This window comes from Bos indicus, chromosome 8 (genome assembly GCF_029378745.1).
Source record: "Bos indicus isolate NIAB-ARS_2022 breed Sahiwal x Tharparkar chromosome 8, NIAB-ARS_B.indTharparkar_mat_pri_1.0, whole genome shotgun sequence".
NCBI classification, from domain to species: Eukaryota; Metazoa; Chordata; class Mammalia; order Artiodactyla; family Bovidae; genus Bos; species Bos indicus.
Window position 1 is genome coordinate 22,749,990 of NC_091767.1, and position 15,367 is coordinate 22,765,356.

The 15,367-nt window shown below is 38.8% G+C and overlaps 1 protein-coding gene across 1 annotated transcript; it reads left to right on the forward strand.

Annotated features, from left to right (window-relative positions):
- Nucleotides 1-279: 279 nt before the first annotated feature.
- KLHL9 (kelch like family member 9) lies at nt 280-4,991 on the forward strand. Its single transcript, XM_019965876.2, has one exon. The coding sequence runs from the start codon at nt 1,212-1,214 to the stop codon at nt 3,063-3,065; it is 1,854 nt and encodes a 617-aa protein (XP_019821435.2). The 5' UTR covers nt 280-1,211; the 3' UTR covers nt 3,066-4,991.
- Nucleotides 4,992-15,367: the final 10,376 nt, after the last annotated feature.

The window sequence follows — 15,367 nt, forward strand, 5'->3', positions numbered from 1 at the left end:
GAAAAATTCAGCCTATACTATTGACATAGCATGGTCATAATTTGGTATTTTAAGAGAAGCAAATGACCTGTTTTAAATGATTAAAATTTGAAAATATGTACCCAGAGTTATAAATGAACTGTCTATTAAATTGTGTGGGATAGGATTTTTTTGTTTTTTTGTTTTTTTTGGTTGAGGAGTTTGAGGGATCTTGGTTCTGCAGCCAGGGTTTGAACCCTGGCCACAGCAGTGAAAACGCCGAGTCCTAACCGCTGACCTGCCAGAACATTCCCAGTGTGGGATAAGAATTAACAAAGTTTTTTTTATAGAGGAAAACTAAAAGCATCTTCCCCCTAAGGAAGCCTTCTGCCAGGTTTCAGCTTCCAGAAAAGCTGCATTTCAGTTATCCAAAAGGGAGAAGCCAAGAAATGTAAATCTCGAAGTATTCATTTAGAGGAACAGCTCAGCTGCAGTGAAAGATTTATATTAAAAATAACATCTGCGCACCCATTCCTATTTAATAATACCACATACAAAGTACCCCGAAGACACCCCGCTGGCCCACCCAGCACAACCCTGCCGGACCCAAACCCCGCCTGCTCGAGGCACCGCCCACATCCTCCCATCCCCCACATGCCCGCCTACTGGCGAGGTCTGGCGGCTGCGCAGCCGCAGTAGCTGCCACGGCCGCTCCTAGCCCGGGGGATCCTGGGACGAGGCCTTTCCGGAAGGACCGGCTCGGCGTTGGGGCCTCGGCCCGTGTTCCAGGCCCAGGCTCGTGTTCCAGGTCCTTGCTCCAGGACGGGCCGGTAGCCGCGGCGACGCTCAAAGGGCGGCGGAGGGCGCGGCGGGCCGCTCTCTGAGGTGCCGGCCCTCGCCGTCGAGCGAGACGCCGGGCCGCAGGACGTGGCGGCACCTCCCCCTTGGCCCGGAGCAGAACTGCGGGAAGAAGAGCAGCGCAGGCCGGACCAAGTGAACCGGGTCACTTAACTGCCTCAGGTGATGAATCATCTACACAGTAGTCAGATTTGAGGTCCACAGCCCTCTGGGGCCAGCTGCAGAACAATTTTCAATGTGGGACTGTTGTGTTCTGAGGCGTGCTGCAGTGACAGTTTGCCCTTGATAAGGAAAGCGAACTCTCTTGCTCTTGGGACATCCTCGTTCCCTTTAAAGCTTTCCAGTCGTAACGTCTTTGTCCGGCATACATCTTTGTGCAAGAGGAAGGCGTTCACATGAAAGTGTCTCTTGGTAACGGTGAAATGGGCGTCTCCGCCCATTTACAGCCTTGCAAGGCAGGAACCACACGTTTTTTTACCAGCAATACTCACAGTTCGGTGGTATTGCAAGGTTTTGATCAACTTAGAATAGAAGGATTGCTTTGTGATGTGACTCTGGTACCAGGTGATGGAGATGAAATCTTCCCTGTTCATAGAGCTATGATGGCGTCCGCTAGTGATTACTTCAAGGCTATGTTCACAGGTGGAATGAAAGAACAGGATTTAATGTGCATTAAGCTTCACGGGGTGAACAAAGTTGGTCTGAAGAAAATTATTGATTTTATTTATACTGCAAAGCTTTCTCTTAATATGGACAATCTTCAGGACACTCTTGAAGCTGCCAGCTTTTTGCAAATCTTGCCTGTTTTAGACTTCTGTAAAGTGTTTCTTATTTCAGGAGTCTCTTTAGATAACTGTGTTGAAGTTGGACGGATTGCTAACACCTACAATCTTATAGAAGTAGATAAATATGTCAATAATTTCATTCTGAAGAATTTTCCTGCCTTACTGAGCACTGGAGAGTTTCTAAAACTCCCTTTTGAACGGCTTGCCTTTGTGCTTTCTAGCAATAGCCTTAAGCACTGTACTGAACTTGAGCTCTTTAAGGCTGCCTGTCGCTGGCTAAGGTTGGAAGATCCTCGGATGGATTATGCTGCAAAATTAATGAAGAATATTCGATTTCCACTGATGACACCACAGGATCTCATCAATTATGTGCAGACAGTAGATTTTATGAGAACAGACAATACGTGTGTGAATTTGCTTTTGGAAGCTAGCAATTACCAAATGATGCCGTATATGCAGCCAGTGATGCAGTCAGATAGAACCGCCATTCGATCTGATTCGACACACTTGGTTACCTTAGGAGGCGTTTTGAGGCAGCAGCTGGTTGTCAGTAAAGAACTACGGATGTATGATGAGAGGGCTCAAGAGTGGAGATCTTTAGCCCCCATGGATGCTCCTCGTTATCAGCACGGCATTGCTGTCATTGGAAACTTTCTTTATGTAGTTGGTGGTCAAAGTAATTATGATACAAAAGGAAAAACTGCTGTTGATACAGTTTTCAGATTTGATCCTCGATATAATAAATGGATGCAGGTTGCATCATTAAATGAAAAGCGCACATTTTTTCACTTGAGCGCCCTCAAAGGACATTTGTATGCTGTTGGTGGGCGAAGTGCAGCTGGTGAGCTGGCCACTGTAGAATGTTACAATCCAAGAATGAATGAGTGGAGCTATGTTGCGAAAATGAGTGAACCCCACTATGGCCATGCTGGAACAGTGTATGGAGGCTTAATGTATATTTCAGGAGGAATTACTCATGACACTTTCCAAAATGAGCTCATGTGTTTTGACCCTGATACAGACAAATGGACACAGAAGGCTCCAATGACTACAGTCAGAGGTCTGCATTGCATGTGTACAGTTGGAGACAAGCTCTATGTCATTGGTGGCAATCACTTCAGAGGAACAAGTGATTATGATGATGTTCTAAGCTGTGAATACTATTCGCCAACCCTTGACCAGTGGACACCAATTGCTGCCATGTTAAGAGGTCAAAGTGATGTTGGAGTTGCTGTCTTTGAAAATAAAATCTATGTTGTAGGTGGATATTCTTGGAATAATCGTTGTATGGTAGAAATTGTCCAGAAATATGACCCAGAAAAGGATGAGTGGCACAAAGTTTTTGACCTTCCAGAGTCACTTGGTGGCATTCGAGCTTGTACTCTCACAGTTTTTCCACCTGAAGAAAATCCTGGGTCACCTTCCAGAGAATCACCTCTTTCAGCACCTTCAGATCATTCTTAGGACCAAGGTGTAAAACCTTTGCAGTGCATCAAGGATGATCCCATAATTCCCCTTCAGTTGTATCTTCTTACAATGATTGGTACAGTTATTAGATTAAAAAGGTAATTGATGTTATTTGTATTGTTTGGCTTAGTATGTTTATCAAATGGTTAACAAATGTATTCTGCAAATGTATGTATTCAACATAGCTACTTTAACAAATGTAAAAAGCAGAAAAATGATAGATATCTTTTTGTGGTGTTGTGTAAGGTAAAGTGTAGGTGATTGAAGTAAATGTATAATTATGTTCATTATGCATCAAAGTTGAAAGTTTTCATCTTTGACTACAAAACATCAAAGGGAGGATGCCTGCTATAACCTAAAATAATAAACAAAAAAGGTCACCAAGCCTTATTAGCTGCTTCCCTCTTTTCATGGTTTGTGACATAGCTGCTGACTCACCAAATTGTGTGGGTACATTCAGAATATGTGACAATTCTTTGGCAGACTGGAGGAATATTAACTCAAAAAATAGTATAACCCCAAGTCAGGGTTTCATATCTCTTTCTGGGGAGAGGAAGAGAGAAAATACATTACCACACACATACATATGTATATACATGCATATACATATATAATTTTTAAATTGATTGGCACTTCAGCTATAGTAAAATTGTAAATTTAAACTCTTCTACGTAGCAGCTATTTCTGTTCAAATGGGAATTCACTACTAGAGAATAAATGTCTATGTAGTCTTACTGCAGTGATGTAGATAAGGACTTAAACATTAAATTATTAATAACAACCAAATACGTCATTTGACTGAATTGTTACTATAGATGAAACTTAACTTTTCCTGCTTGTATGTTGTTTTCTGTAGAGTTGCCTTTATACAGATTATTTAGCAGAGTTCAAGTCTCAGAGAATTGCTTTTGCTCAGTAAATTTAGACTCTGCTACTTTTCACCTTTGTGATCAGTAAAACTTATGAAAAAGACAAAAGCATGCTCAACAAAGCTGTAGGTTTTTAAGTTCAGTCTCTCAACTTAGTCATTCTGACATAACTATTTGATTGATTTGAGGTGGTTGCTGTGGTGCTGCTCCAGCCCATGTGCATCCTGAGCTTTGTGTGATCAGTCTTGAGGCTGTGATCTGAGCAAGTGGAAGATGTACTTTTGGCATCACATCAGAAAATGTCCTTTTGGCTATGTCTGAAGGACAGGACCAACTTCAGATTCCCTAAGAAGCCAGCCATAGAAAGCCTAGGACACTGTTGTCTTGCAGGCAGTACTAAAGTATATCTTCAGCCTCTTCAATACCAGAGGCATCCCTACTGGTTGAGAACGACAAGGGGAGACCTTAATGGGACCTTACCAGAAGTGGAATCATATGAGTCCTCTGAAGTGAGTGATTCTGAAGAATCTGAAGAGGTACTTCCCTGGAATAATTGCCTGCCTGAAGAAAAAATTTACATATATATTTATATCCCTGTCATAGTGTAAAGAGATTGTCATAGTGTAAATCAGAAACAACCTTGTTATTGACCATCTCAGGAACCAGAACGAAAGGAATTGGCTTCAAGGGATCTGAGCCTCACTGCCCTTTTCATTTTAATGCTTTAATGATTTCTGCATTGGCAGAAAATTTCATACTTCCTATTTTTTTTAATGACTCAATTTTTTATTACTAAATATAGCACATTTGAGTACATTTAGAAAATAGAAAAAGTAGAAATTATAATAACTTTGTGCATCAAATAAGCAAGAAAGAGCATCTCAGTTATTTCCTTAATTACTAATTAGGTTAAATATTTGCATTTTTCAGTAGCTGTGTTCCTCTTATAATCAAATGTTAATGTCCTTTGCTCTTGTAATACCTATTGGAGTTGCTTTCTTTTTCATATCAAGTTATAGCATCTCTTTATATAATAAATATAATTTAACTGGCATTTGCTTGCATTGACTTTTTTCTCTGTCTGTTAGAAGTTTACAAGACAGGGCATTCAGTTAATTTTTGAGATCAAATTTGTCCATCTTTTGTATTTTGACCTTTTGGGTATAATTTTGCCAAGTTTCCTTTATTTTTTATGTCATTTTGATATATTACTTTTTTGGTGCTAATTCTGACATGCTGAAATGGTACTGTTCTGCATAAGCTTTTCTCTTTTCTTTGTTGAGAAAAGGTTTCTGCCTTCTATTACATTTGACCCTGTTGTTTTGTAATTAAATATTATTTATCCAGGTAAGTTAACTGTTCCACCTATACCCCCTACCTCCAGCCTCACACATCCCACCTCTCATCCTTTTACTTTATAATTTTCTGCAGTTTACAGGTCTCTTGATAATCATAAAACAACTCACTGGTGCTTTGCTAATTAAATATATTAAATCTGGCATTCCTTCCTTACAGATATGGAAATTTTAGGTGACTGAAATGATTGGGGTGATACCTGTTTTAACAAGCTGATAGTTTTGGTTTTTTAAACAGAAAATTTAGACTGTAGAAAAATATTTCAAAGAGGATAAAAACTGTAAGCATATAAAACATTTTGTTAAATTTTAATTTCTTGTTTTAGTTTTTCTGATAGGGTCAAAAGTTGACTTTTGTTAAGTCTCCTGATTATAAAAATAATTTGTCTGTTACAGTAAGTTGTTTAGTCGCTAAGTTGTGTTTGATTCTTTGCGACCCTATGGACTGTAGCCCACCAGGCTCCTCTACCCGTGGGATTTCCCAGGCAAGAATACTGCAATGGGTGGCCGTTTCCTTCTCCAGAGGATCTTCCCAGTCCAGGGATCAAACCCACGTCTACTGCACTGGTAGGTGGATTCTTTACCACTGAGCCACCAGGGAAGCCCTATGTAAGTGTAAGTACAGGAAAATAAAAATGACCAGAAGGTATAAATTATCAATGATTCCACATTCAAAGGTAACATGTTAATACAAGATATATTGTGAATTTACCTATGTACAAAGTGAAAGTTGCTCAGTTGTGTCTGACTCTTTGCAACCTCATGGACTTACAGGTCATGGACTTGTCCAGGCCAGAATACTGGAGTGGGTAGCCAGCCGTTCCCTTTTCCAGGCGATCTTCCCAACCCAGGGGTCAAACCCAGGTCTCCTGCATAGCGGGTAGATTCCTTACCAGCTGAGCCACCAGGTAAGCCCAGGAATACTGGAGTAGGTAGCCTATCCCTTCTCCAGCAGATCTCCCCGATCCAGGAATCAAATCAGGGTCTCCTGCCTGCATTGCAGGGACTCTACAGACATTTGTCAAATATATTGCAAATATGCCAAACCTTAAGCTAAAATCTGGATGATGAAGTAAGTTCAACTTCCAGAGACACACACTGCTATTATTATGGCTTTCTCCAAGTTTTCTGAAATCTATATGTAATTAAATATATTTAAAAAATCTATATGTATTAGAAAGTAGTATATAAGATGTTTTTTCCTTAATTATCAAATGCATGTGCATTAAGAAAAACATTGCATTTATAAACCAGATTAATGTCCATACCTAATTTTTTTCCCATTTGCCTAGAGTAGTATTTCTGTACTTTACCTGCAAAGTAAACATATTTAATCATGTTCCAATTTTTCTGGTTTCTAATTAAAATCTTGTTCTGATTATAAAGATAAAATATACACCTTCAGAAAATTTCACTCAAAACTACCAAAACATACTATTGAGAATTCAAAGCAACATTCTGTCCACAGCTCAACTGAAAGACCTTAGGGTAAGTTAACCTCTCAAGGTTCATCTTCCAGTTTGTCCATGGGATGGATGGTACATGTTAATAAATGTATCTATATTAGAATTATAAGGAGATAATAATTCAAAGTGATTAGCATAAAACATATACAGAGAAGCATTAGGATAGTTATTACTAATTGACCTTGTACTACATCATGTTTTACTTTAATTTTGTCTTAATGATTTTCACAGATTCTTTTCTTTGAAAGTGTTAAATATCTATACCATATTTTATCCATGAATATGCTTTCATATATTTCCTTATGGGTTATATTTAAATATCTAACCCTAATTTTTTATCATAAATTAAGCAAGATTTAATACTCTTTCATAAAACTTTTTCCATCTCTATTGCCCTGTGATAAATTCTAAGTGAAATCTGAGTGAAATAGTGTAGGCTCTTTTACGCTTTTGAAAAATATTTCCAGGAGTGTGTGAATATGTGTTTTCACCAGAATGTGTTTAGTGACTATTTCAAAGGAAATCTTTGCAGTTCTGATTATTTACAGTTTGTACTTATATTTAATTATTGAAAACTGTGAATTTTTGTTTATTGAGCCTGTGCATTTTTTTTCATATGTGAATTATTTATTCCTTTCTATTGTTTTAAATGTTCTATTAGCTACAACGACTTTTCTCCTCAGTGTCATTTTTATGGGAACAGGGCTGTTCAATTTTTAAAATTCAGTTATAACTGGCATTTTATTATATTAGTTTCAGGCATACAACATAATGATTCGATGAAAGTGAAAGTGTTAGTCTCTTAGCCATTTCCTACTCTTTACAACCCCTTGGACTTTGGCCCACCAGGCTCCTCTATCCATGGAATTCTCCAGGCAAGAACACTGGAGCCATTTCCTTCTCTAGGGGATCTTCTGGACCCAGGGATTGAACCCAGGTCTCCTGCATTACAGGCAGATTCTCTATCATCTGAGCCATGAGGGAAGCCCAAAACATCACAGCTAGCAGAGGATGGTTATAGTATATATTATGAAATGATCACAAGCCTAATTAACTTCCATTACCACACATAGTTATACACTTTTTTCTTGTAATGAGAACTTTTATCATCTGTGCTCTTAGCAACTTTCAAATATTTAGTACAGTATTACTAATAGCCACCATGCTGAACATTATACTCTTGGGACTTATTTGTACCTTTGATCGCCATCTTCAATTTAATAGTCAAGTATGTCTGTCTTTTTTGTATTTTGACCTTTTAGTGATAATATTGTAGTTTTTGTCCATAGTTCTCATGTCACATTCCTTGTCCTTTATTTTATTGCTTTGTCAGTGCTTATTTTTAATGTGCTCAGGTAGCATTTACTGCTTGTTTCTTGTTCAAATAGCTTTTCTCTTTTCTGGTTGAAATGAAGATGAATTTTGAAAATTCTTTTATATTAAGAATATTATCTTATTCCCATCTTTTTTCTCTGAGTATATGTCTTACACAAGGTATTTCTTATATTGTAGTGAAATTAGTTTTTCCTTTGTCATTTTTTTTTTTTTTTTTTGGAGTATCTCCTAGTACTTTTATTTTATTTTTTAAATTTTATTTTTAAACTTTACAAAATGGTATTAGTTTTGCCAAATATCGAAATGAATCCACCACAGGTATACATGTGTTCCCCATCCTGAACCCTTCTCCCTCCTCCCTCCCCATACCATCCCTCTGGGTCGTCCCAGTGCACCAGCCCCAAGCATCCAGTATCATGCATGGAACCTGGACTGGTAACTCGTTTCATATATGATATTATACATGTTTCAATGCCATTCTCCCAAATCTTCCCACCCTCTCCCTCATTTTTTTAATGCTTTCTTTGCATAATTTTCCTCATCATGTGATGATGTAATTACCCTGGTATTTGATGTCATTGTTATGGATATGGCTTTTTAGCTTTTCACTAGTTTTCTGTTTCCAAGTTGTTATCCAGTTGTTTCACAACAACTTTTTGAATAATCTTTACTTTCTCACTGAATTTTTATGCTTTTTAAAATCATGTAGTAGAATCTTATTTATAATATGGGCACACTGGGGTCTTTTTCTTCAGTTATAGTGATCTTTTATTCACGTTGTCTTTGGCATGTAGATTGCTCTTTTGAATGGAATTTTGTTTTTATTGTGTTTGTTTCATAACTTAAAGCACTGGTTAATACTTTCAGCAGATTTTAGGTGTAATACAAGGCATTGTGCCTTGTAGGTAATTTTAACAGGGATAACTCTAGAATTAGAATTTAGAATTCCTTTGTTAAAGACAGATATTCTTGGTCTTGTTTTTGAAATATCTATCCTGCATTAACTGGTAGTCTTTAAAATGAGGGAATAATATTTGCATCACAAATACCAAAATTTATTGAGGGGGGCAACTTGTTTTCATACCAGATACTGAAAAAGAGTGTTTTTTGTTTTCCACTGTTGGATTAGAAAATACTCTCCTCGATCACTGACTATCAATTGGCATAGTTTAGAAAGCAGTTTGGCACGAGTAGTAAAAGATTGTCTTCCAACTTTCTCATATCTTTTGAACATTAAATGTATTTCCAAATTAGTAATAATAAATAAGCCCCCAAATGATAATCTCAGCATGATACTATTATTATTGATATTTCCTTTCTAATGTGACCCCCCTCAGACCTTCCATAAATACTTTTAAAAATGAATTTTTTGGAGTTTATCCTCCCTGATTTTGATACATTATATCTGTTGCTGGTATTCGCCGTTAAAGCATATATTTAAATGGTGGAGTGATGGTTAAAAAAGACTTAGATATTCACTAAAGATGATTGCATACACTGCAGAATTGTTGATGTTGTGGTCCTTAAATGTACTAATAATAGATCAGTCAGTTCAGTCGCTCAGTCGTGTCTGATTGTTTGCGACCCTGTGAATTGCAACACACCAGGCCTCCCTGTCCATCACCAATTCCCAGAGTTCACTCAGACTCAACATCCATCAAGTCAGTAATGCCATCCAGCCATCTAATCCTCTGTTGTCCCCTTCTCCTCCTGCCCCCAATCCCTCCCAGTATCAGGTCTTTTCCGATGAGTCAGCTCTTCACATGAGGTGGCCAGAGTACTGGAGTTTCAGCTTTAGCATCATTCCTTCCAAAGAATACCAAGGGCTGATCTCCTTTAGAATGGACTGGTTGGATCTCCTTGCAGTCCAAGGGACTCTCAAGAGTCTTCTCCAACACCACAGCTCAAAAGCATCAATTCTTCGGTGCTCAGCTTTCTTCACAATCCAACTCTCACATCCATACGTGACCACAGGAAAAACCATAGCCTTGACTAGATGGACCTTTGTTGGCAAAGTAATGTCTCTGCTTTTCAATATGCTGTCTAGATTGGTCATAACTTTTCTTCCAAGGAGTAAGCGTCTTTTAATTTCATGGCTGCAGTCACCATCTGCAGTGATTTTGGAGCCCAAAAAAATAAAGTCTGACAACTGTTTCCACTGTGTCCCCATCTATTTCCCATGAAGTGATGGGACCAGATGCCATGATCTTCGTTTTCTGAATGTTGAGCTTTAAGCCAACTTTTTCACTCTCCTCTTTCACTTTCATCAAGAGGCTTTTGAGTTCCTTTTCACTTTCTGCCATAAGGGTGGTGTCATCTGCATATCTGAGGTTATTGATATGTCTCCCGGCAATCTTGATTCCAGCTTGTGCTTCTTCCAGCCCAGCGTTTCTCATGATGTACTCTGCATAGAAGTTAAATAAGCACGGTGACAATAGACAGCCTTGACATCCTCCTTTTCCTATTTGGAACCAGTCTGTTGTTCCATGTCCAGTTCTAACTGTTGCTTCCTGACCTGCATATAGGTTTCTCAAGAGGCAGGTCAGGTGGCCTGGTATTCCCATCTCTTTCAAAATTTTCCACAGTTGATTGTGATCCACACAGTCGAAGGCTTTGACATAGTCAATAAGGCTGAAATAGATGCTTTTCTGGAACTCTTTTGCTTTTTCCATGATCCACTGGATGTTGGCAATTTGATCTCTGGTTCCTCTGCCTTTTCTAAAACCAGCTTGAACATCTGGAAGTTCACAGTTCATGTATTGCTGAAGCCTGGCTTAGAGAATTTTGAGCATTACTTTACTAGCATGTGAGATGAGTGCATTTGAGTGGTAGTTTGAGCATTCTTTGGCATTGCCTTTCTTTGGGATTGGAATGAAAACTGACCTTTTCCAGTTCTGTGGCCACTGCTGAGTTTTCCAAATTTGCTGACATAATGAGTGCAGCACTTTCACAGCATCATCTTTCAGGATTTGAAATAGCTCAACTGGAATTCCATCACCTCCACTAGCTTTGTTCATAGTGATGCTTTCTAAGGCCCACTTGACTTCACATTCCAGGATGTCTGGCTCTAGGTGAGTGATCACACTCTCGTGATTATCTGTGTCATGATCTTTTTTGTCCAGTTCTTCTGTGTATTCTTGCCACCTCTTCTTAATATCTTCTGCTTCTGTTAGTTCCATACCATTTCTGTCCTTTATCAAGCCCATCTTTGCATGAAATGTTCCCTTGGTATCTCTAATTTTCTTGAAGAGATCTCTACTCTTTCCCATTCTGTTATTTTCCTCTATTTCTTTGCATTGATCACTGAAGAAGGCTTTCTTACCTCTTCTTGCTATTTGGAACTCTGCATTCAGATGCTTCTGTCTTTCCTTTTCAACAAGAGTCTGAAATGCAGTACTTGGATGCAATCTCAAAAACAACAGTATGATCTCTGTTCATTTCCAAGGCAAATCATTCAATTTCACAGTAATCCAAGTCTATGCCCCAACCAGTAACACTGAAGAAGCTGAAGTTGAACAGTTCTATGAAGACCTACAAGACCTTTTAGAACTAACACCCAAAAAAGATGTCCTTTTCATTATAGGGGACTGGAATGCAGAAGTAGGAAGTCAAACACCTGGAGTAACAAGCAAATTTGGCCTTGGAATATGGAATGAAGCAGGGCAAAGACTAGTAGAGTTTTGCCAAGAAAATGCACTGGTCATGGCAAACACCCTCTTCCAACAACACAAGATAAGACTCTACACATGGACATCACCAGATGGTCAACACCGAAATCAGATTGATTATATTCTTTTCAGCCAAAGATGGAGAAGCTCTATGCTGCTACTGCTGCTGTGTCACTTCAGTCGTGTCCAACTCTGTGCGACTCCATAGACGGCAGCCCACCAGGCTCCCCCATCCCTGGGATTCTCCAGGCAAGAACACTGGAGTGGGTTGCCATTTCCTTCTCCAATGCATGAAAGTAAAAACTGAAAGTGAAGTCGCTCAGTCATGTCCGACTCTTAGCGACCTCATGAACTGCAGCCTACCAGGCTCCTCGTCCATGGGATTTTCCAGGCAAGAGTACTCGAGTGGGGTGGGAGAATCTCTATACAGTCAACAAAAACAAGACCAGGAGCTGACTGTGGTTCAGATCATGAACTCCTTATTGCCAAATTCAGACTTAAATTGAAGAAAATAAGGAAAACCACTAGACCATTCAGGTATGACCTAAATCATATCCCTTATGATTATACAGTGGAAGTAAGAAATAGATTTAAGGGACTAGATCTGATAGACAGAGTGCCTGATGAACTATGGACGGAGGTTTGTGACATTGTATAGGAGACAGGGATTAAGACCATCCCCATGGAAAAGGAATGCAAAAAAGCAAAATGGCTGTCTGAGGAGGCCTTACAAATAGCTGTGAAAAGAAGAGAAGTGAAAAGCAAAGGAGAAAAGGAAAGATATAAGCATCTGAATGCAGAGTTCCAAGGAATAGCAAGAAGAGATAAGAAAGCCTTCCTCAGCAATCAATGCAAAGAATAAAAGATAGTTCCTCTATTTTCTTGGTAACAGTTTTGAACAACCATTTTCCGGGGGTTTTGATGTTATTCTGCCATCTACTGGTTGAAATTTTAAATCCTTATGTAGATAGATGACAGAATATGTAGGCTTTTTTAAAAAACAGTAATGAGTGTATATGAAAGTTCAGAGTCTTCAGGTCATACTTAAATAAATGAATACGAAATCCCTATGGTAACCTTGGTGTACAGAGAGGGTCAGATAATCAGAGAATACATATTTCCCCACCCCCTCCATGGTCTCATTAAAATTTTTTTCGATTGAAATATAGTTGATGCTATTATATAAGGTGTACACAATTTTAAAGGTTCAGTTCAGTCGCTCAGTTGTGTCTGACTATTTGCGACCCCATGAATCGCAGCACGCCAGGCCTCCCTGTCCATCACCAGCTCCCTGAGTTCACTCAAACTCACGTCTATGGAGTCGGTGATGCCATCCAGCCATCTCATCCTCTGTCGTCCCCTTCTCCTCCTGCCCCCAATCCCTCTCAGCATCAGAGTCTTTTCCAAAGAGTCAAGTCTTCACGTGAGGTGGTGAAGTATTGGAGTATTGGAGTTTCAGCTTTAGCATCATTCCCTCCAAAGAAATCCCAGGACTCATCTCCTTCAGAATGGACTGGTTGGATCTCATTGCAGTCCAAGGGACTCTCAAGAGTCTTCTCCAACACCACAGTTCAAAAGCATCAATTCTTCGGCACTCAGCTTTCTTCACAGTCCAACTCTCACATCCATACATGACTACTGGAAAAACCATAGCCTTGACTAGATGGACCTTTGTTGGCAAAGTAATGTCTCTGCCCTTGAATATGCTATCTAGGTTGGTCATAACTTTCCTTCCAAGGAGTTAGTGTCTTAATTTCATGGCTGCAATCACCATCTGGTGTACTCCATTTAGTTATATAAAATATTGCCCATATTCCCTGCATTGTATGTCCTTGTGGCTTCTTTATACATAATAGTTTGTACCTAGCCTTTAATCCCCTATCCCTTGTATTACCCCTTCCCCCTTCCCTCTCCCCACTGGTAACCACTAGTTTGTCTTCAGTATCTGTGAGTCTGCTTTTTTTGTGTTATATTCTCTAGTTTGTTGTGTTTGTTAGATTCCACGTGTAAGTGATATACACTCTGTCTGACTTCACTTAGCATAATGCCATCCAAGTCCATCCATGTTGCTGTAAATGGCAACATTTTCATTGTTTTTATTGGCTGAGCAGTATTCCATTATATATAGATATCACATCTTTATCCATTCAACCCTTGATGGACTTAGGTTGTTTCCATATCTTGTCAGTCATAAAACTGCTATCTACATTGGGATGCATATATTATCTTTTTGAATTGATGTTTTTGTTTTTTCTGGATATGTAATGCTGGGTCATATGATAATTCTATTCGTAGTTTCTTGCATTTTGTAGTATTTTGAGAAACCTCCATACTGTTTTTTCCTGTGGCTGCACCCATTTACATTCCCACCAACAGTGTACAAGGATTCCATTTTTTTCCACATCCTCACCAACATTTGTTATTTGTATTCTTTTTAATGATAGCCATTCTGACAGGGTTGAGGTGACATTTCATTTTGGCTTTGATTTCCTTTTCCCTGATAATTAGCAATGTTGAATATCTTTTCTTGTGCCTGTTAGCCATCTGCATTTCCTATTTAGGAAAAATATCTGTTCAGTTCTGCCCATTTTTTAATCAGGCTGTTTTTTGATGCCAAGTTTTATGAACTGTTTATGTATGTTGAATATTAACCCCTTATAGGCCTTAAGGGGTTAAGGAATTAACCCCAAATCATTTGTAAATATCTTCTACCAATCAGTAGGTTGTCTTTTCATTTTGTTGATGGTTTCCTTTGCTGTGCTAAATCTTTTAAGTTTTATTAGGTCACATTTGTTTGTTTTTCCTTTTATTTATTTTGTTTTAGGAGACAGATAAAATACTGCTACAATTTATGTCAAAGGGTATTCTGCCAGTGTTTTCCTCTAGGAACTTTATACATTTAGGTCTTTAATCCACTTTGAGTTTATTTTTGTATATGATGTTAGAGAATGTTCTAATTTTGTTTTTTTATGCATAGCTGTCCAGTTTTTCCCACTCCGCTTACTGAAAAGACTGTCTTTTTGCTAATGTATATTCTTGCCTCTTTTATCAGATTAATTGACTGTAAGTACTTCAGTTTATTTCTGGGCTCTCAATACTTTTCCATTGATCCATGTGTCTTGTTTTTGTGCCAGTACTATTCTATTTTGATTACTGGAGGTTTGTAATACACTGTGAAGTCAGGGAACATAATTCCTCTAACTCCATTCTTCTTTCTCAAGATTGTTTTGGCTGTTTGGGGTCTTTTGTTTTCATACAGGTTTTAAAATTATTTGTTGTAGGTCTGAAAAATGCCCTTGGTATTTTGATAGCGATCACACTGAATTGTAGATTCCCTTGGATAGTTTGGTCATTCCAACAGTATTAAATCATCCAGTCTAAGAACACGGTACCATCTTTCCATCTGTGGGTCTTCAGTTTCTTTCACCAGTGTCTTATTAATAAGTTTCTGAGTACAGATCTTTTACCTCCTTAGATAGGTTTCAGTTCAGTCCAGTTGCTCAGTTGTGTCCGACTCTTTGCGACTCCATGAATCGCAGCACGCCAGGCCTCCCTGTCTATCACCAACTCCCGGAGTTCACTCAATCTCAGGTCCATCAAGTCAGT